At 44.8% G+C, this 22,363-nt stretch overlaps 2 protein-coding genes and 1 long non-coding RNA gene across 4 annotated transcripts in view; 1 reads left to right on the forward strand and 2 right to left on the reverse strand.

Moving 5' to 3' along the window:
* The window catches only part of cenpp (centromere protein P), a 216,498-nt gene extending 214,491 nt beyond the window's left edge, over positions 1 to 2,007 (forward strand). The window contains exons 7-9 of the mRNA XM_029692797.1: positions 524 to 603; positions 995 to 1,086; positions 1,244 to 2,007. Of these exons, the coding sequence (XP_029548657.1) occupies positions 524 to 603; positions 995 to 1,086; positions 1,244 to 1,362 (291 nt within the window). The 3' untranslated portion in view covers positions 1,363 to 2,007. The remainder of the gene's footprint in view (positions 1 to 523; positions 604 to 994; positions 1,087 to 1,243) is intronic.
* LOC115149958 (uncharacterized) lies at positions 1,866 to 3,749 on the reverse strand. Its single transcript, XR_003867007.1, has 2 exons — positions 3,000 to 3,749; positions 1,866 to 2,958 (listed from the first exon to the last, which is right to left on the reverse strand). It is a non-coding gene; the product is annotated as an uncharacterized LOC115149958 (long non-coding RNA).
* A 1,418-nt stretch (positions 3,750 to 5,167) lies between these two features.
* On the reverse strand, positions 5,168 to 20,641 carry ippk (inositol 1,3,4,5,6-pentakisphosphate 2-kinase). Of its 2 annotated transcripts, none has more exons than XM_029692799.1 (14): positions 20,371 to 20,641; positions 19,839 to 19,898; positions 19,218 to 19,313; positions 18,918 to 18,984; positions 18,230 to 18,351; positions 15,638 to 15,727; positions 15,115 to 15,173; positions 14,341 to 14,413; positions 13,292 to 13,420; positions 9,006 to 9,138; positions 7,322 to 7,457; positions 5,826 to 5,928; positions 5,568 to 5,647; positions 5,168 to 5,458 (listed from the first exon to the last, which is right to left on the reverse strand). In XM_029692799.1, exons 1-14 carry the CDS (start codon positions 20,449 to 20,451, stop codon positions 5,218 to 5,220), a joined length of 1,470 nt encoding a protein of 489 aa, XP_029548659.1. In that variant the 5' UTR covers positions 20,452 to 20,641; the 3' UTR covers positions 5,168 to 5,217. The 2 variants fall into 2 exon arrangements, with proteins under 2 accessions (XP_029548659.1, XP_029548660.1); XM_029692800.1 differs by lacking the exon at positions 20,371 to 20,641 and adding an exon at positions 20,228 to 20,357.
* Between the last annotated feature and the right edge of the window lie 1,722 nt (positions 20,642 to 22,363).

The following is a 22,363-nucleotide window of genomic DNA, read 5'->3' on the forward strand; positions in this document are numbered from 1 at the left end:
TAATCAGTTTATAATAGACTTTATTGTTCTAATTATAATGGTAACCAGTTTATAATAGACTTGTTTACTGGTGTAATTATAATGCTAATCAGTTTATAATAGACTTTATTGTTCTAATTATAATGCTAATCAGTTTATAATAGACTTTATTGTTGTAATTATAATGGTAACCAGTTTATAATAGTCTTGTTTACTGTTAAAATTGATTACCATCATAATAGCAATAAGGCACCTCAGGGGCTTGTGGTATATGGTCAATATACCACAGCTAAGGGTTGTACTCTGCATTGCATCGTTCATAAGAACAGCCTTTAGCTGAGGTCAATTGGCCAAATTCCACAAATCCCTGAGATGCCGTATTGCTCAATTATATGGTCTGGTATCTGGCCTTGACGATCTGAAATCTTAATGTTTACCATCACAGCCTGAGGATGGACCTCCTTTTACTGAATGAGATTAACTTAATTAATTGTATTTGAACGTTGATCTCACCGGTTTCTCTCTCTTCCTCTCTCTCTCCCAGGAGAAGTATCCATGTGTGGTCAGTCTACCCGGAGGCTGCAGGGCAGAGATCATGCGGATCAAGTCACCTAAACTAGCCGGGTAATCTGTCACTATTATCTATAGCTATTCAGATAATCGAACAGTAACTGAATGCCTGGATGCCTGATTATCTACCAGATAATGTAGCCACTCTGATACCATACCTGTTATGTCTTGAAGAATAGGCCTAATCAAATCAAATGTATTTATAAAGCCCTTCTTACATCAGCTGATATCACAAAGTGCTGTACAGAAACCCAGCCTAAAACCCCCAAACAGCAAGCAATGCAGGTGTAGAAGCACGGTGGCTAGGAAAAACTCCCTAGAAAGGCCAGAACCTAGGAAGAAACCTAGAGAGGAACCAGGCTATGAGGGCCCTCATCTTGATTGGCTGATACCAGTGTGTACGAGAGATCCACAGTGATGTTAACAGAGCTGTGATTGGATCCAGGTGTGCTCTGACTATCTACTGGAGCATTGAGGTGACCAATGAGGGGAGTATCACACCCAAGATAGACCTCCTTACAAAGATGCCTGAGAAGGGTGAGACAACGTTGAAATAACATCCCGTCAACAATAATCTCTTACCTTTTTCTGAACCCTTTTGACGGATCAGTGAAATCAAACTGAGACCAACTGGTATTGCTACAACAAGCACCTGATATCACAAATATAAAAAGAGATTGTTTTGTTTTTGCAGTGCTCGAGATGGACAGCAGGAAGGTGATCGAGAATGCCCCGGACTCCTTCCAGAGTCTTCTGAGGATCCTTGGAGCGGAGGCTTCTATTGACACCGTTATACAGTCCGTGGCTGTTTAACTGGGTCCCGTTCCGTTGGCAAAACGTTGAACATTGCAGATAGAAATAGCATGAATAGAGTAGAAATGAGTCCCTACTCTACCTGTCAGAGGTATGTTTTGTTCTATATTTCTATCTGAACGTGGCCCTGGGTTGTGTTCAGTAGACACCAAACAGAAGAAAACATTCAATACTTGTCCAATAACAATAGCTTATTTTCCATTGCTGCTTTGTACCCTAATGCACACAGCCTTGCTGTAAAAGTCAGGACAAATTGTATAGTTTTAAAATACTGATTGCTGCATTGTTTGAGCTTAAAATATTACATTGGTTATTGGAATTGTAAAAAAATATATATTTTCAATATGTCTCTTCCATTTCTATGTTTGGAAATGCCCTTGGATCAACAAAAAAAAAAACTTTTTTTTCAATTGCCCTCTGACTTTAAAGAATATTTCTCTCATAACTAAAAACAAACAAAAAAATTATCTGGAGACTTGGTCAAGAATCCCCCAGAACCCACATTCTCTGTCATCAGTTTATTAAATATAAACAATTATTTACTCTCAAACATTTATAAATATCTGTTAATGCCATCTGTATGTATACATGTCAATATAGCATTAGTTGAAGATCTAGAAAAATAAAAAGAATTTAAATACAAAATGCTATATAGCAATGTCCAATGTAATTTGTTTATACTGTACACACAAGTGTTATCGCTTAGGTCTCACAGTGTTATTCTCTTAGGTCTCTCAGTGCGTGTGATTTACTTATTAAAAAGTGTTTGTCTGAAATGGCACCCTATTCCCTACATAAAAAGGCTCTACTTTTCATCAGAGTCCTATTTCATTTAACCAGGTAAGTCAGTTAAGAACAAATTCTTATTTTTTACAATGACGGCCTCCCTCAGACGACGCTGGGCCAATTGTGCGACGCCCTATGGAGGGGGGCTGTAGTCAAAAGTAGTGCACTATATAGGGAATAGGGTGTCATTTGGGACACAGCCGTGTTGGTTAATCCAGTCATAAATTGTTATTCAGATCAGTGGTTTGCTTCACTATGTTTCCATGTTACTGGGTCTGCACCCTATTCCCTAACTAGTGCCCTATGGGTCCTGGTGAAAAATTGTGCACTAGATAGGGTGCCATTTGGGACACAAACCCTGGGAGATATGCCACTGTTTGCTCCTGCAGCAGGGGGGTTCTAAACCTCTCCTCAGGGACCTCCTGCAGCAGGGAGTTTTAAACCTCTCCTCAGGGACCTCCTGCAGCAGCAGGGGGTTTTAAACCTCTCCTCAGGGACCTCCTGCAGCAGGGGGGTTTTAACCCTCTCCTCAGGGACCTCCTGCGGCAGGGGGTTTTAAACCTCTCCTCAGGGACCTCCTGCAGCAGGGGGTTTTAAACCTCTCTTCAGGGACCTCCTGCAGCAGGGGGGTTTTAAACCTCTCCTCAGGGACCTCCTGCAGCAGGGGGGTTTTAAACCTCTCCTCAGGGACCTCCTGCAGCAGGGGGGTTTTAAACCTCTCCTCAGGGACCTCCTGCAGCAGGGGGGTTTTAAACCTCTCCTCAGGGACCTCCTGCAGCAGCAGGGGGTTTTAAACCTCTCCTCAGGGACCTCCTGCAGCAGCAGGGGGTTTTAAACCTCTCCTCAGGGACCTCCTGCCGTTCCATGTGTTTGATATATTACAGAGCTGGCTCAACTCTGGGGGTCCCTGAGGAGAGGTTTGAAAAGCACAACTTGATTAAGGGGAAGACCCATTTCATGCAACATGACAAGTATTTCTCTCTGAAACCTTTTAAAAACCATCTTCATTTCTCCGGGCAAGTCCCAACACAACAGATATTCAAGTCAGACATTTTAGGTTTAAGCCCCTCTCACTGGAAGAGAAGCTGGGTGTGTCTGAAATGGCATCCTGTTCTCTGATTAGTGTACCACTTTTGACCAGAGTCCTGTTGGCTACATAGGGAACCGTTTCTGTTCCAGCCATCACACACACACACACACACACACACACACACCACTTCTGAAAAGCTGGGCAATGTGCTAAAAGCACATCACAAGCAACTTTTAGCATGTGAATGAAAACACGACCAGCGCTGCGTAGCGTCAACACTTTAGTCCCAACGGGCTCCGTTGTACCCCTGGGGGTCCACAAAGCCTTTCCTCATGGTCCTGCGACCTCTCTTCGCTTCCTTCTCAACGTTTTCAGAGGGCCATGAGGGAGGAGAGCATTGGAGAAAGAAAGTTCCTTAGGAAGTTAAGATTTACTGAAATGCTCTCATCCTCCCTTCTCTCCGATGTGTTTGAGATGGAGGCTGGGCGAGACGAGATGGAGGTTGGGCGAGACGAGATGGAGGCTGGGCGAGACGAGATGGAGGCTGGGCGAGATGGAGGCTGGGCGAGACGGAGGCTGGGCGAGACGAGATGGAGGCTGGGCGAGATGGAGGCTGGGCGAGGCGAGATGGAGGCTGGGCGAGACGAGATGGAGGTTGGGCGAGACGAGATGGAGGCTGGGCGAGACGAGATGGAGGCTGGGCGAGACGAGATGGAGGCTGGGCGAGACGAGATGGAGGCTGGGCGAGATGGAGGCTGGGCGAGACGGAGGCTGGGCGAGACGAGATGGAGGCTGGGCGAGATGGAGGCTGGGCGAGGCGAGATGGAGGCTGGGCGAGATGGAGGCTGGGCGAGATGGAGGCTGGGCGAGAGTAGCCTAGGAATCAGGGGATCCAAGGAAAGACTTGATGTATCCCTGGTCTCTCAAGAGCCTCGCACCATGAGATGTCACTTCCTGGTATGAGCTTCGGAAGACCCCGGGGTCATATGTGCCACCATAGTCTGCTTCCCAAATGGCACCCTGTTCCCTACATAGTGCACTACCTTTGACCAAGGCCCCTAGGGAATAAGGTGCCATTTGGGACACAACCATAAACAATGCCTTTAAAAACAGCCTTCTTCACCCCAGCCCACCGTTTCCTAAATTCAGGTTATATAATATGGCAAATCGTTTTAGTTTTTAAAAGGATGTTTCCAAGTTCATGTCATTCACTCTTTGCTCTATCAGTTCCACAGCAGCGTTCAGTCTGGGGATAGTAGGGGTTAGGGTACAGGGGAGGGGGGGAGGGATTAGGGTACAGGGGAGGGGTTAGGGTACGGGGAGGGGTTAGGGTACAGGGGAGGGGTTAGGGTACAGGGGAGAGAGGGAGGGGTTAGGGTACAGGAGAGAGAGGGAGGGGTTAGGGTACAGGAGAGGGGTTAGGGTACGGGGGAGGGGTTAGGGTACAGGAGAGGGAGGGGTTAGGGTACAGGAGAGGGGTTAGGGTACAGTGGAGAGAGGGAGGGGTTAGGGTACGGGGGAGGGGTTAGGGTACAGGGGAGAGAGGGAGGGGTTAGGGTACGGGGGAGGGGTTAGGGTACAGGGGAGAGAGGGAGGGGTTAGGGTACAGGGGAGAGAGGGAGGGGTTAGGGTACAGGAGAGGGGTTAGGGTACGGGGGAGGGGTTAGGGTACAGGAGAGGGGTTAGGGTACGGGGGAGGGGTTAGGGTACGGGGGAGGGGTTAGGGTACAGGAGAGGGAGGGGTTAGGGTACAGGGGAGGGAGGGGTTAGGGTACAGGGGAGGGAGGGGTTAGGGTACAGGGGAGGGGTTAGGGTACAGGGGAGGGGTTAGGGTACAGGGGAGGGGTTAGGGTACAGGAGAGGGGTTAGGGTACGGGGGAGGGAGTGTGTTGGTAACACCAAGCGGTAGGCCAGACAGCAGAGGGAGGGGTTAGGGTACAGGGGAGGGGTTAGGGTTAGGGTACAGGAGAGGGGTTAGGGTACGGGGGAGGGAGTGTGTTGGTAACACCAAGCAGGAGGCCAGACAGCAGAGGGAGCGGTTATACAGGATGGAACACCAGAGTACAGTCCTCTCCTTCTCTGTCCCAACCCAGGAAGACACTCTGATTGGCTAGTTCCTGGTTGTTGGGCAGAGTGCTCCTCAGGTAGTGGTTGACTATCTTGGAGTCCAGTCTGCTCTGGTGAGGAATGCTCTCGTAGGGTTTAGGGTCCAGGTCTAGGATGGACACGGAGTAGGTAAAGTGAGGCTTCGAAGGCTGGATCTCCAGGCTCTGGTCCAACCTGTAGGCAGTATATAGACTGGTTAGCCTGGGAACGGGTCTGTAGCCCTAAAGAGGCACACGGTGGGTTAAGAAGAGGACAACTAGGTAGAATTCAACTAGGTCCTCACCCGTCCTCCTCTCCACAGGTTGCTATGGTGATCATGATAGAGCAGTCCTTGGCCGTCATGGCAACTCTGTACTGGTGGACCTGATGAGAAGCAGCCATATTAGACAAATATATATTTAATCCACTTTATTAGACAGACTACATCCATTTCAAAATGGGGAACAACAAGCCCTAAACAATAGAATGTATATTTATGAAGCCTTGTGTAAATAATGCAGGTTTTACAGAGTTGCATGGTAAGAAAGAAGAGTATTCTCACCTTTCCGACCGCGTACTCGATAGAGCCGTCGTCTTCGGTTGGACAGTTCTGGATCTTTTCCAGGAAGCTCTGGCTGTACGGCCCATCTATCTGAAGGCTACTTCTACAGGAAAACAGTCAGTCATTATTATTATTTTTTTTTCTTAAGACTCTTTTGGTATTTGTTTCATTAGTCCCAAAAATGTTTAAGATATATATAACTTTGGAAGTACAGCCGGCATTTGTATCCAAACTGAATAGAAACCAAAACGGGGGGGGGGGGCCAAACCATTCAGATGCTACAGACGTTTGTGAGAACACAGATTTTTTGGGGGATGTCTCATGGTCTGAAATGGATACCCCTTCAAATTAGTGGATTCGGCTATTTCAGCTGACAGGTGTATGCAATCTCCATAGACAAACATTGGCAGTAGAATGGCCCGTACTGAAGAGCTCAGTAACTTTCAACATGGCACCGTCATAGGATGCCACCATTCCAAAAAGTCAGTTCGTCAAGTTTCTGCCCTGCTAGAGCTGCCCCGGTCAACTGTAAGTGTTGTTATTGTGAAGTGGAAACTTCTAGGACCAACAGCGGTTCAGCCGCGAAGTGGCAGGCCACACAAGCTCACAGAACGGGACCGCCTAGTGCATAACAATTGTCTGTCCTCAGTTGCAACACTCACTGAGTACCAAACTGCCTCTGGAAGCAACGTCAGCACAAGAACTGTTCGTCGGGAGCTTCATGAAATGGGTTTCCATGACCGAGCAGCCGCACACAAGCCTTAGATCACCATGTGTAATGCCAAGCGTCGGTTGGAGTGGTGTAACGCTCGCCGCTATTGGACTTTGGAGCAGTGGAAATTAGTTCTCTGGAGTGATGAAGCACCCTTTACCATCTGGCAGTCCAACTAATCTGGGTTTGGCGTATGCCAGGAGAACGCTACCTGCCCCAATGCATAGTGCCAACTGTAAAGTTTGGTGGAGGAGGAATCATGATCTGGAGCTTTTTTTCCCCCCATGGTTTGGGATAGGCTCCTTAGTTCCAGTGAAGGGAAATCTTAACTTTACAGCATACAATTACATTCTAGTGGTCTACCTGGGTTATTACGCGCCATCTAGTGGTCTACCTGGGTTATTATGCGCCATCTAGTGGTCTACCTGGGTTATTACGCGCCATCTAGTGGTCTACCTGGGTTATTACGCGCCATCTAGTGGTCTACCTGGGTTATTACGCGCCATCTAGTGGTCTACCTGGGTTATTACGCGCCATCTAGTGGTCTACCTGGGTTATTACGCGCCATCTAGTGGTCTACCTGGGTTATTACGCGCCATCTAGTGGTCTACCTGGGTTATTACGCGCCATCTAGTGGTCTACCTGGGTTATTACGCGCCATCTAGTGGTCTACCTGGGTTATTACGCGCCATCTAGTGGTCTACCTGGGTTATTACACGCCAAATGTGTTGACATTCATTATTCAGAACTGAAACCACTGAATAAACAGTATTGTGGTTCTCACCTCTCTTTAGGAAAGTCCTGTAGATGCTGCTCCACTCGTTTAAACAGGGGGTTTAACCCCTCAATGTCTAAACTATCCAGCATCTGAGTCCCCAGGATTTTGTCCAGGACACAATCTTTGGGTAGGCAGTGGTTAGCTGAAGGGAGAAAAAATATATATATACACAAATATGTAAAATGTAAATTATTTAAGGTTTGTTTGTTTGGGTGTTGATTTTAGTTATTCTTATGAAAGCATCAAACTACACTGAACAAATAATATAAAATGTAACATGTAGAGTGTTGGTCCCATGAAATGAAATAAAAAATATCCCAGAAATGTTCCATACGCACAAAAAGCTTCTCTCTCTCTCAAATGTTTGTTTACATCCCTGTTAGTGAGCATTTCTCCATTGCCAAGATAATCCATCTACCTGACAGGTGTGGCATATCAAGAAGCTGATTAAACAGCATGATCATTACACAGGTGCACCTTGTGCTGGGGACAATAAAAGGCCACTCTCTAAAATGTGCAGTTTTGTCACACAACACAATGCCACAGATGTCTCGAGATTTGAGGGAGCAGTGCAATTGGCCTGCTGACTGCAGGAATGTCCAACAGAGCTGCTGCCAGATAATTGAATGTTAATTTCTCTACCATAACCCTCCTCCAACGTCGTTTTAGAGAATTTGGCAGTACGTCCAACCGGCCTCACAACCACGTGTATGTCGTCGTGTGGGCGAGTGGTTTGCTGATGTCAACATCGTAAACAGAGTGCCCCATGGTGGCGGTCTGGTTTATGGTACAGGCAGACATAAAGCTACAGGCAGAGATAAAGCTACAGGCAGACATAAAGCTACAGGCAGACATAAAGCTACAGGCAGAGATAAAGCTACAGGCAGACATAAAGCTACAGGCAGAGATAAAGCTACAGGCAGAGATAAAGCTACAGGCAGAGATAAAGCTACAGGCAGAGATAAAGCTACAGGCAGAGATAAAGCTACAGGCAGACATAAAGCTACAGGCAGACATAAAGCTACAGGCAGAGATAAAGCTACAGGCAGAGATAAAGCTACAGGCAGACATAAAGCTACAGGCAGAGATAAAGCTACAGGCAGAGATAAAGCTACAGGCAGACATAAAGCTACAGGCAGACATAAAGCTACAGGCAGACATAAAGCTACAGGCAGAGATAAAGCTACAGGCAGAGATAAAGCTACGGACACTTAAGGTATCTGTGACCAACAGATGCATATCTGTATTCCCAGTCATGTTAAAATCCATAGATTAGGGCCTAATGAATTAATTTCAATGGACTGGTTTCCTCATATGAACTGTAACTCAGTAACATATTGGAAGTTGTTGCATGTTGCGTTTATATTTCGGTTCAGTATATTTTGGTAACACATTCAGTATAATTAAGCACTAAGGCAGGAAGGGGTGTGGTATATGGCCAATATACCACGGCTAAGGGCTGTTCTTAGGCACGACGCATCGCGGAGTGCCTTATTGCCATTATAAACTGGTTACCAGCGTAATTAGAGCAATAAAAATAAAATGTTTTGTCATACCAGTAGTATACGGTCTGATATACCACAGCTGTCAGCCAATCAGCATTCAGGGCTCGAACCACCCTTGTTTATAATGCTTTATAACTTGTTATAAGCATGCATGAGCCTTTTTAAAAATTCTCCCCGTCTCTCACTGTTGCGTAGCAGGTCCCGGTGCAGGAGGCTGGCCTCACACCTCACTCTGCCCTCAGACAGGTGAGTCTTCCTGGGGTCCCAGGAGCTCAACAGGGCGCTCACAATCACCTGGATCAACTCATTCAGAACCACCTGGAGGTTTAAAACAGAGTTACAGGAAAGGAGGACAGAACATTAAGACTGTCCCAAATGGCATGCTATTCTCTATGTAGTGCACTACTTTTGACCAGGGCCCATAGGGAATAGGGTACCATTTGACCAGGGCCCATAGGGAATAGGGGACCATTTGACCAGGGCCCATAGGGAATAGGGGACCATTTGACCAGGGCCCATAGGGAATAGGGGACCATTTGACCAGGGCCCATAGGGAATAGGGTACCATTTGACCAGGGCTCATAGGGTTGAGAAGTCAGAATCCTCACCAATCAATTAAATGTATTTATAAACACCTTTTTATATCAGCAGTTGTCATTGTGTTACAGTAACCCGGCCTCGGCCCCAAAGAGCTTTACAGTAACCCGGCGTCGACCCCAGAGAGCTTTACAGTAACCCGGCGTCGACCCCAGAGAGCTTTACAGTAACCCGGCGTCGGCCCCAGAGAGCTTTACAGTAACCCGGCGTCGGCCCCAGAGAGCTTTACAGTAACCCGGCGTCGACCCCAGAGAGCTTTACAGTAACCCGGCGTCGACCCCAGAGAGCTTTACAGTAACCCGGCGTCGACCCCAGAGAGCTTTACAGTAACCCGGCGTCGACCCCAGAGAGCTTTACAGTAACCCGGCGTCGACCCCAGAGAGCTTTACAGTAACCCGTCGTCGACCCCAGAGAGCTTTACAGTAACCCGTCGTCGACCCCAGAGAGCTTTACAGTAACCCGGCGTCGGCCCCAAAGAGCTTTACAGTAACCCGGCGTCGGCCCCAGAGAGCTTTACAGTAACCCGGCGTCGACCCCAGAGAGCTTTACAGTAACCCGGCGTCGACCCCAGAGAGCTTTACAGTAACCCGGCGTCGACCCCAGAGACCAAGCAGAAGCACAGTGACCAGTAAAAACTCCCTAGAAGGAAGCAGGCAATGAGGAGAGGCTCGTCCCCCTTGGCTGTACTGGGCCATTAAAACAGATGGAGAAACTGGATGAGTTACAAATGTAGAGCTGACCCCATTTTAATTGTTTGGTTGATAGGCAGTTGGTAGACCAAGATTCTGTAGTGGAGCAGTCACAAATACGTTGATTTTTGTTTTTTCATGGCACACAAGGATTCAACGTCCCATTGAATAGGCCTGCAGGGATGCCCCGGTCGCAGTGGACTACTCCATTGAACAGGCCTGCGGGGATGCCCTGGTCACAGTGGACTACTCCATTGAATGGGCCTGCAGGGATGCCCTGGTCGCAGTGGACTACTCCATTGAATAGGCCTGCAGGGATGCCCTGGTCGCAGTGGACTACTCCATTGAATAGGCCTGCGGGGATGCCCCGGTCGCAGTGGACTACTCCATTGAATGGGCCTGCAGGGATGCCCTGGTCGCAGTGGACTACTCCATTGAATAGGCCTGCGGGGATGCCCCGGTCGCAGTGGACTACTCCATTGAATGGGCCTGCAGGGATGCCCTGGTCGCAGTGGACTACTCCATTGAATAGGCCTGCGGGGATGCCCTGGTCGCAGTGGACTACTCCATTGAATAGGCCTGCGGGGATGCCCTGGTCGCAGTGGACTACTCCATTGAATAGGCCTGCGGGGATGCCCTGGTCGCAGTGGACTACTCCATTGAATAGGCCTGCGGGGATGCCTCGGTCCAACAATGGGAGTGAGCTAAAAATGCACTTCCTTTGTCTCGCCATTTTGTGCGCATTCATTGTTCCATTCTGTGAATTGTTTTCCCTTTTAAAAAAATTGATAAGTGTCTACCAATTCCCCATTACATATCAAATCACCAGTAGTAACCTTACATTTACAGCTAATTCCCATCGATTATCAATTACAACGTTCGGTTACGGTCATTTCTGTTAATGCATTCAATATTATTAGTCGTTTACCGTTGTCCTTGTCGGAGTGGACGCGTTGTTTGCTAGTTCTGGTTTATTCCATTTACTAGTTGACAATTTATTAAATTGTCAATGTTGAGTAAAGACACGCACCTGATTACACATCTAGAAGTCTATAGGCTACCTGGCCTGCAATGCAAATGTCTGATTGGCTTAATTCACCACCACTGATGAGTTGTGGCGCTTCTCAAAAGGAACGTTTTCTTCACCTCAAAACAGCAAGTAAACAAAAGTGTCTTTATAAGTCCATTGAGAATGACAGTTCTTCAAATGTATTATTTTTATACAACGTTGCAAAAGTTTGCTATCACAAGTTTTGGGCTGGATGGACACAGTTGATACAATGTTTCCAAGTTTGTTGCAAACAGGCCATGTGTAGCCAATGTGATTTATAGGATATTTATTTTGAAACGTCAAGATATTTTCTACCTGCAGGCTGCAATTTTTGTATTTGTTGGCTTTATGTAGGCTATTTTTACATATACTGAACAACAATATAAAAGCAGCATGTTAAGAGTTTGTCCCATATTTCATGAGCTGAAATAAAAAAAAATCCCAGAAATGTTCGACCCACAAAAAGCTTATTTCTCCGTCATTTTAGAGAATTTACGATATGGGAAGGCGTAAGCTATGGACAACAAATTTGCATTTTATCGATGGCAATTTGAATGCACAGAGATACCGTGACGAGATCCTGAGGCCCATTGTCGTGCCGTTCATCCACCACCATCACCTCATGTTTCAGCATGATAATGCACTGCCCCATGTCACAAGAATCTGGACACAATTCCTGGAAGCTGAAAATGTCCCAGTTCTTCCATGGCCTGTATACTCACCAGACACGTCACCTATTGAGCATGTTTGGGATGCTCTGGATCGACATGTACGACAGCGTGTTCCAGTTCCCGCCGATATCCAGCAACTTGGCACAGCCATTGAAGAGGAGTGGGACAACATTCTACAGGCCACAATCAACAGCCTGATCAACTCTATGTGAAGGAGATGTGTCGCGCTGCATGAGGCTAAATGGTGGTCACACCAGATACTGACTGGTTTTCTGATCCACGCCCCTACCTTTTTGTTTTAAGGTATCTATGACCAACAGATACATATCTGTATTCCCAGTCATGTGAAATCCATAGATTAGGGGTCTAATTTAATTATTTAAATTGACTGATTTCTTTATATGAACTGTAACTCAGTCAAATTGTTACGTTTCCATTTTTTGTTCGGTATAGAATTTACTTATAGATGTATATAATTTGGATGTAGATTGAATTTAGGATTAAAAACATGACAATGACTGAGATAAACTATTATAAAATTAAACTTAAACTGTTGAACCAAAATGTGCAAAATGAAGATCAGAACTGTCACGCAGGTCGGTAGGAACGGTAAGATAAATTGGCACTTCAAATGGAAAAGGTTGTCTACCCCCTGGAAAAGTCGACCCCCTGACCCCCCGACCCCCTGTTTCCGACCACCTGGAAAAGGTTGTCGACCCCCTGGTGTAGCCTGTTGTCTGCACCTTTGAGAGCGTAACGGCAGAATCTGGGAAGGCCAGCAGCAAGAGAGAAGGGGTCGGAAACAGGTCTATTTATTTTGGTAAGGCTATCTTGATCTCTGGCTCCCTCCAGTCTTGTGTGTCTTAATTACTTAACCAAACAACGTGCTTAAAGCATCAGACAAGCTCGTTACAGAAAGTTGATTTTATTAAAAAACACACAGGGTGTATTCATATATGAAAAAGAATACACGTTTAAAAACATTTCGACCAACGAAGACTACTCTCGGTCGACCAAGAATATTTTTTTGTTGGGGACAGCCCTACCCAAATTGCACCCTATTCCCCATGTCAGAGGTATTCAACTCTGACCCTACGAGGGACAGAGCCTGCTGGTTTTCTGTTCTACCTGATCATTAAATTGGACCCACCTGGTGTCCCAGGTCTAAATCAGTCCCTGATTGGAGGGGAATCGCCCACCTGGTGTCCCAGGTCTAAATCAGACCCTGATTGGAGGGGAATCACCCACCTGGTGTCCCAGGTCTAAATCAGTCCCTGATTAGAGGGGAATCGCCCACCTGGTGTCCCAGGTCTAAATCAGACCCTGATTGGAGGGGAACAGTGAAAACGCAGTGGAACTGGCTGAGATCCAGAGTTGAGTTTGAGAACCCTCAGGGCTTTGGTCAATAGTAGTACACTATACAGGGTATAATTTAGGACGCAGAATATAACGTAGATACCAACCTTACTGGACTGGTGTCCGTTCATAAGGCTGCCACTAGGGAGGAAGTACGGCCGTAGATGCTGAGCCAATTCATCTACGTCCTGTAACACGTCTGCATCATCCTTACAGCTGTAGATACACTCTCCACCCTGGATAGAGACAGACAGGATTATTAACCCTGTCTATAGATCCAGTCTGGATAGAGACAGACAGGATTAATAACCCTGTCTATAGATCCAGTCTGAATAGAGACAGACAGGTTTAATAATCCTGTCTATAAATCCAGTCTGAATAGAGAGACAGGTTTAATAACCCTGTCTATAGATCCAGTCTGAATAGAGACAGACCGGTTTAATAATCCTGTCTATAGATCCAGTCTGAATAGAGACAGACCGGTTTAATAACCCTGTCTATACATCCAGTCTGAATAGAGAACAGACAGGTTTAATAACCCTGTCTATAGATCCAGTCTGAATAGAGACAGACCGGTTTAATAATCCTGTCTATAGATCCAGTCTGAATAGAGAACAGACAGGTTTAATAACCCTGTCTATAGATCCAGTCTGGATAGAGACAGACAGGTTTAATAATCCTGTCTATAGATCCAGTCTGAATAGAGACAGACCGGTTTAATAATCCTGTCTATAGATCCAGTCTGAATAGAGAACAGACAGGTTTAATAACCCTGTCTATAGATCCAGTCTGAATAGAGACAGACCGGTTTAATAATCCTGTCTATAGATCCAGTCTGAATAGAGAGACAGGTTTAATAACCCTGACAGCTATAGATCCAGTCTGAATAGAGACAGACCGGTTTAATAATCCTGTCTATAGATCCAGTCTGAATAGAGACAGACAGGTTTAATAACCCTGTCTATAGATCCAGTCTGAATAGAGACAGACAGGTTTAATAACCCTGTCAGCTAGAGATCCAGTCTGAATAGAGACAGACAGGTTTAATGGTCCAGTCTGGATAGAGACAAGACAGGTGAGAGTGAAATAAGACATTGTGTAATACAGCGAGAGGACTTCTGTTGCAGTGTGGGCTTGTACCGCAGAAGATCCATACCTTGAAGATTTTAAAGTTGTTTTGAGGTTCCTCTATCAAGTGCTTGATGGCTAGGGACATTCTCTGTTTGTTCCTAAGCAGAGAGAGACAGAGAGAGACAGAGACACAGAGACACAGAGAGACAGAGAGAGAGAGAGAGAGAGAGAGAGAGAGAGAGAGAGAGAGAGAGATACATGGCTCTTTATTCACACGCTGCGGAATCATATGTAAAAACCAGAGCACCAGGTTCCGAACATTGTCAGATCAACGTTTGTAGATATACCGTGTGTACCACAAGACATGGACAATCACAGCAGCGAGATGTGTGACCTGTTGCCACAAGAAAAGGTCAACCAGTGAAGAACAAACACATTTTAGTCATTTTAGCAGACGCTCTTATCCAGAGCGACTTACAGTTGTGAATGCATACATTTTTTTTTTTTTTCTCTCCGTACTGGTCCCCCGTGGGAATCGAACCCACAACCCTGGCGTTGCAAACACCATGCTCTACCAACTGAGCCACACGGGACACCATTGTAAATACAACCCATTTTTATTGATTTACCCTTTTGTACTTTTAACTATTTGCATATTATTACAACACTGTATATAGACATATGATGTGAAAGGTCTTTATTATTTTTGGAACTTTTGTGAGTGTAATGTTTACTGTTAATTTTTTATTTATTTATTGTTTGTCTATTTCACTTGCTTTGGAAATGTAAACATATGTTTCCCATGTCAATAAAGCCCTTTAAATTGATAACTGGGCAGGTGACGTGTACTGTTACTTACCCTGAGAACAGGTCCAAAGGACAGTACCGGCTCAGCCGTTTCCACTTTCCATGGGCCAACTGTTGAGTTAGAGAGAAGAGCACCAAAATCAGTCAGTCTGTCTCCACCACGTGCAGTTATCCAGTCTCACCACCAGGGGGCAGATAGTGATCATAAACACTCAACTTTCACAAGAACAAATGCCTGGCTCCTAGTAGATGTCCTAGACCCGTCTATTCTCTGGTGCCTGGCTCCTAGTAAATGTCCTAGACCCCCGTCTATTCTCTGGTGCCTGGCTGTCCTAGTAAATGTCCTAGACCCCCGTCTATTCTCTGGTGCCTGGCTGTCCTAGTAAATGTCCTAGACCCCTGTCTATTCTCTGGTATAGTCAAAAGGACCAGTCAAATGAAGCGGATGTGTGCTCTTGTTCTATTTGTTTAGGTAACGTACACGTCATTTCTCATTGAAGAACCCTGAAGGTCATCAAACGAATGCAGTACAACAGGTTATTCCAGTGTCCCTTCCCGAAACAATAGGAACTCACCTTAAAATGCTGATGCATACAGAAGCGGCACACCTTGTGTTTGATTTCCTTCGTAACGTGCCTAGAGGATGGCAGAAATCCACATTTGGGCTGTAAAACACAAGACCAGAAGTGAGTCACTGTGGCTGAGTTGATTAACTGATTTCAACAAAACGGCAATTTTTTTTATATAGCTAAAACACACACATCCTTTCATCCCTTGACTTCTAAAACCCATGACTTCTGACTCATCCTTCCATTTATCCTGTATTCAGTAACCCAGGTCTAAACCTTTTCCTTATAATAGGAGTATCATCACATTTGTCTTTTCACCGTCTGTGTATATTTAAATACTCTGTCAAGTTTATATAATCTGTTTATTTAATCATTGTTTAACCAGGAATGTAAATTGGTTTTGAAAACCAGCTCTACTGTGTTTCTCACTGAGCAGTAACGTCCTACTCTTCTACGACTGTAGCTCCATCCTAAAATGTATTTAAAAAAAAAAAGGGAGATGACTGAGGCTGTCCCAAATGGTCAGTCTCTCTCCCTCTCAAAAGTTTGGGGTCACTTAGAAATGTCCTTGTGTTTGAAAGAAAAGCCCCCTTTTTTTGTACATTAAAACAACATCAAATTGATCAGAAGTACAGTGTAGACATTGTTAATGTTGTAAATGACTATTGTAGCTGGAAACGGCAGATTTTTTTATGGAATATCTACATTGGCGTACAGAGGCCTATTATCAGCAACCATCACTCCTGTGTTCCAATGGCACATTGTGTTAGCTAATCCAAGTTTATCATTTTAAAAGGCTAATTGATCATTAGAAAACCCTTTTCTAATTATATTAGCACAGCTGAAAACTGTTGTTCTGATTTAAAGAAGCAATAAAACTGTCCTTCTTTAGACTAGTTGAGTATCTGGAGCATCCGCATTTGTGGGTTCGATTACAGGCTCAAAATGGCCAGAAACAAAGACCTTTCTTCTGAAACTTGTTCTGAAAAATGAAGGCGAGAAAATGCCAAGAAACTGAAGATCTCGTACAACGCTGTGTAACTGGCTCTAAGCAGAATAGAAAGAGGCAGCTTCAGTAAATAGTACCCATAAAACAAACATAAAACACCAGTCTCAACGTCAACAGTGAAGAGGCGACTCCGGGATGCTGGCCTTCCAGGCAGATTTCCTCTGTCCAGTGTCTGTGTTCTTTTGCCCGTCTTAATCTTTTCTTTTTATTGGCCAGTCTGAGATATGGCTTCTTCTTTGCAACTCTGCCTAGAAGGCCAGCATCCTGGAGTCACCTCTTCACTGTTGACGTTGAGACTGGGGTTTTGCAGGTACTATTTAATGAAGCTGCCAGTTGAGGACTTGTGAGGCGTCTGTTTCTCAAACTAGACACACTAATGTACTTGTCCTCTTGCTCAGTTGTGCACCGGGGCCTCCCACTACTCTTTCTATTCTGGTTAGAGCCAGTTTGCGCAGTTCACAGCGTTGTACGAGATCTTCAGTTTCTTGGCAATTTCTTGCATGGAATAGCCTTAATTTCTCAGAACAAATAGACTGATGAGTTTCAGAAGAAAGGTCTTTGTTTCTGGCCATTTTCAGCCTGTAATTGAACCCACAAATGCTGATGCTCCAGATACTCAACTAGTCTGCTTCTTTAAATCAGAACAACAGTTTTCAGCTGTGCCAACATAATTGCAAAAGGGTTTTCTAATGATCAATTAGCCTTTTAATTAGCCTTTTTAATGATAAACTTGGATTAGCTAACACAACATGCCATTGGAACACAGGAGTGATGGTTGCTGATAATGGGCTTCTGTACACCTATGTAGATATTCCATAAAAAAAATCTGCCATTTCCAGCTACAATAGTCATTTACAACATTAACAATGTTTAAACTGTATTTATGATCAATTTGTTGTTATTTTAATGGACAAAAAAACAAGGACATTTCTAAGTGACCCCAAACTTTTGAACGGTAGTGTGTGTGCTACTTTTTACCAGGGCCCATAGACTGTACCTTTATAGAGAGGACTGAGACTGTACCTTTATAGAGAGGAGGACTGAGACTGTACCTTTATAGAGAGGACTGAGACTGTACCTTTATAGAGAGGACTGAGACTGTACCTTTATCTCTATAGAGAGGACTGAGACTGTACCTTTATAGAGAGGAGGACTGAGACTGTACCTTTATAGAGGACTGAGACTGTACCTTAATCTCTATAGAGGACTGAGACTGTACCTTTATCTCTATAGAGAGGACTGAGACTGTACCTTTATAGAGAGGAGGACTGAGACTGTACCTTTATAGAGGACTGAGACTGTACCTTAATCTCTATAGAGGACTGAGACTGTACCTTTATCTCTATAGAGAGGACTGAGACTGTACCTTTATAGAGAGGAGGACTGAGACTGTACCTTAATCTCTATAGAGAGAGGACTGAGACTACCTTTATCTCTATAGAGAGGAGGTCTGAGACTGTACCTTTATCTCTATAGAGAGGAGGTCTGAGACTGTACCTTTATAGAGAGGAGGACTGAGACTGTAGCTCTATAGAGAGGAGGTCTGAGACTGTACCTTTATCTCTATAGAGAGAGGACTGAGACTGTACCTTTATCTCTATACAGAGAGGAGGTCTGTGTTCTCTGCTGCAGCAGCAGGAGAGCTGGGTGAGGTTAGGCAGACACAAGGCACATCCACTAAACGTATCCATCACTTTATCACAGCGAGACTCTGCCATGACATGGAATACACAGACAAGTGGGTTGTTATAACACATTCACGACAACTTAAAGTCACAGACATTTTGGGGCAGTTTTCCCCAGACACATTAAGCCTAGTTCTGAACTAAAACAGAGAATCTCCTTTGAGACTGATTTTTAATCCCTGACTAGGACCACCTGTGTCTGGGAACTGGTCGTTGATGCGTAGGTTTTTAACTATAGTCATAAAGAAGGCAGTCCTTTCCTCATAATGATTAAATAAATCCAAAGCACTTAAGGAGTTCCATTTAGGTTCTCAGACACATAGACTGTAGATTCCATTACCTGTTGATAGCATTCTGTCACCACTAACTTCACACACGACAAGTCCCCCTCCCCCAACGAAAAGTCCACACACACACGTCCACACACAAGTCCACACGCACACACAAATCCACACGCACACACACGGACACGTCCCACAGCTTAGTCTGCTGATATATTCCACAACAACACAAGGAAATGTGATGTGTCATATTTCATGACAACCTGAAGATGCCAAACCCTGACAACAACAACAACAAAAAAAACAAGTACCTGGCCTTTCTTGCTGAACCTTCAATGACAGCTGTCGGACAAAGTCCAGCGGGAGCTTCACAGCCTCCTACACAAACAACAATGTATTGATTGAAATGCATCTATAGCATATACTATTATACAAAGCTGTATCAGGGAACAGAACTGACCATAACCTTTCAACTGCATTTGATAACTTTATTAGTAACATGTGACAAAGAACTGTCTTTTAACCAAACAGTTAAATCTCATAACATATTGGAGAAAAGGCAACATCATATCTACAACAATATGGTTAGCACAGAAGTATATATGTCTTACTCCGTTGTGGACGAATTTCTCCCCCAGCAGTGGCTTCATGACATTTTGACTATAGTCAACAATGTTCTGTATGTGGCGGAAAGCTTGTTCTGTTGTCTGGAAGAGAAGAAACAGATCGTCAAGAGAAATTAGATTCCTGTTGACAATCCTGGAGTGTTCATTTTTCAGAGCGCTATGTAAAATGCAATGACGGATACTTGTGTTTGTGCCTTCACTTGCTTGGTTTGATACAAGCGGTCAACGAAAGCCATTAACCCTAAACTGGGACCTTTGACAGCCTTACACAAGTAATGTACAGATCTGGGGTCAGATAACCCCTCCATCAATCCTAACCTTTAGTGGGGCGAAAAAAATACAAAACTGACCAAAGATCAGAATATGGTGGCAACGTCGCCTGGCTCCCACAAATATTGATTTCCAAAAACGAAAATGTCCCCCTAAATTCCTTTTAAATTATCACATGAAACCCAACCAATACAGGGAGTTTGATTTGAGTTGTTGATTAACCACAATAAAATACACTAAACGGTTCACAGAATAAACCAAATCTGACAGGTTATGGTTGTAAATTGTTATGAAAAGAGAAATCAACTGATGGGACACAGGAAAAGATTTTCTAACCTTATGTGAGTTTTCGGCATCTTCTGTAGAATACTTCAGGAGACGAAGGACTCTGGCGTGCTGGATAGGAAGAGTGTTGAACAAGTATCAACATGGGAAATCATTTTAAAACAAGGTACCTAAATATAAAATAAGGTGAAGTGAGAGTCATTTGCTTTTAACCCATGTGATAACTCAGCAAGGTTAAAGTTAGCTAGCTAGCTACCGTAAATACATTGCTAGTTTGATTTCCAAGGCACTAAATGTGGCTAACGTTAGCTACGACGCTAGCATGATGTTTGGTAGCTAGCAGCTGGTGTGAAGAAGAACAAGAAGAAAAAAGATACCACGATAATCAGATGACTCCTTGGCAAACAATCTAATGACAAGTAAAATAAACAATATTTTACTTTCCACTGTTCCGCTTTTACAGACCTTGGACGGCGCCAGATAACCTGACCAGTTAGCTAACATATTAGCTACCTAGCTAAGTTAGTAGCATATGCTAGCTACCCAGATTTTAAACTACTGACCTAACATTAGCTAGCTTTACCTGGACATTAGAAACCACTAGGCTTTTGTTGCCCTCTCCGTGATATTTCCAGTCGTTCTCGTCCATTTTGTCCAGTTCCATAACAGAACTGTACGTTGTAGGCAATTTAATCTCTATAGCTATTATTAAACTCCAGCAACTTTGTCAGGACAACACACAAATTCTGACGCTTAAAACAATTTAAAAAAATAAATAAAAAAATTATGAAGCTACTGACACCAAAGAAGTATTGCTTTTCTGGAGGATGTCCCGCCCACTCTCATCATATTGGCCAGATGTTTTTTAGATGTTATTTTGATTGGATACTTCAGCCAGACGTAACGGAAGGATATTTTTCGGTCAGCCAATCCAAAGAGGATGGAAAACTGTTGGCCAGTCGCACGTGTTATTCTAATGACAGTGTCCCCCAAGAGAATTGTGTCTGCGATCTAAGATATTTCTACATGACTAAAAATATGTGGACAACTGCTATAAGTCGAACATCTCGTTCCAAAAATCATGGGCGTTCATATGGAGTTGGTCCCCCCCCTTTTGCTTCTATAACAGCCTCCACTCTTCTGGGAAGGCTTTCCACTAGATGTTGGAACATTGCTGCTATAACAGCCTCCACTCTTCTGGGAAGGCTTTCCACTAGATGTTGGAACATTGCTGCTATAACAGCCTCCACTCTTCTGGGAAGGCTTTCCACTAGATGTTGGAACATTGCTGCTATAACAGCCCTCCACTCTTCTGGGAAGGCTTTCCACTAGATGTTGGAACATTGCTGCTATAACAGCCTCCACTCTTCTGGGAAGGCTTTCCACTAGATGTTGGAACATTGCTGCTATAACAGCCTCCACTCTTCTGGGAAGGCTTTCCACTAGATGTTGGATCATTGCTGCTATAACAGCCTCCACTCTTCTGGGAAGGCTTTCCACTAGATGTTGGAACATTGCTGCTATAACAGCCCTCCACTCTTCTGGGAAGGCTTTCCACTAGATGTTGGAACATTGCTGCGACCACAAGAGCATTAGTGAGGTCGGGCACTGATGTTATTGCGATTTGGCCCGGCTCGCAGTCGGCGTTTCCAATTAATCCCAAAGGTTTTCAATGGAGTTGAGGTTAGGGCTTGGTGCAGGCTAGTCAAGTTCTTCCACACCGATCGCGACAAAAAAACAAAAAAAAAAATCTGTATTGACCTCGCTTTGCGTACGGGGGGCATTGTGCTGAAATAGGAAAGGCCCTTCCCCAAACTGTTGCCACACAATTGGAAGCTGTGACGATCCTCCGTCTGCCGAATCCTTGGTGGGCAGAGCCGGGAGTGTCGTCAGCAAAATGGGACACAACTAGGCTTGTTTGTTTTGGCACCTCTCAACACCTCTCATTATCACCATCTATGCACGCAGCACTTACACACAGACACCATTGGCAATTGTATATAGTGTACTTCAGTTAATAAATATATTTTTGTTATTACTTGATCTCTGCGTTTTTGTTACAGGCTACGAGCCGGTTCGTGACAAGTTGGGGCTCGTCCAGGATAATAACGATGGATTCTAGACATTTTGTTGCATTATGATGGGCTGACGCTAATTGGGATGTGCTTTGGTTGGTATTCACTGCATAGTCTTATTAAGTGTTTGGTATTGTGCCGTAGAGACGGAGTTGCGTGGTTTGGTAAACTTGCCACTGCGGTGGACAGTTGGTTGTGTGCTGCCTTGGGAGAGGAACATTGGTTAGTTTCCAGGCCCCTGTCCAGACTGGAAACTCTTGCTCTACTTGCTTTTGGGACATCGGTCCGAGGAGGTGAGTACAAATCGGCTGTGTACCTCAGTGGGAGATTTGGGTAGGGTGGTGCTATTTGCTACCCGGAAGCTATAGCTGTTCTTTCCCCTGTTAAGCTTAGCGACGTGTTCCACTTTGGAACATGTTGGGAATGGTTATTTTGTTGTTTTTGTGTGGTGTCCGTGGACTGAGCGGTTGTCGCGGGGGGCCACATCCATAGCTTGGGTTT

Source organism: Salmo trutta, chromosome 16 (assembly GCF_901001165.1).
Source record: "Salmo trutta chromosome 16, fSalTru1.1, whole genome shotgun sequence".
Classification (NCBI taxonomy): Eukaryota; Metazoa; Chordata; class Actinopteri; order Salmoniformes; family Salmonidae; genus Salmo; species Salmo trutta.

Bases quoted from the DNA above. Each gene is read 5' to 3' on its own strand.
- ippk (XM_029692799.1), bottom strand. From the start codon at position 20,451: ATGGAACTGGACAAAATGGACGAGAACGACTGGAAATATCACGGAGAG. The intron at 19,899-20,370 runs GTAAAGCTAGCT...CTTCCTATCCAG, and splicing joins TAGTGGTTTCTAATGTCCAG to CACGCCAGAGTCCTTCGTCT. The intron at 5,648-5,825 runs GTGAGAATACTC...GCTTCTCATCAG, and splicing joins TCGAGTACGCGGTCGGAAAG to GTCCACCAGTACAGAGTTGC.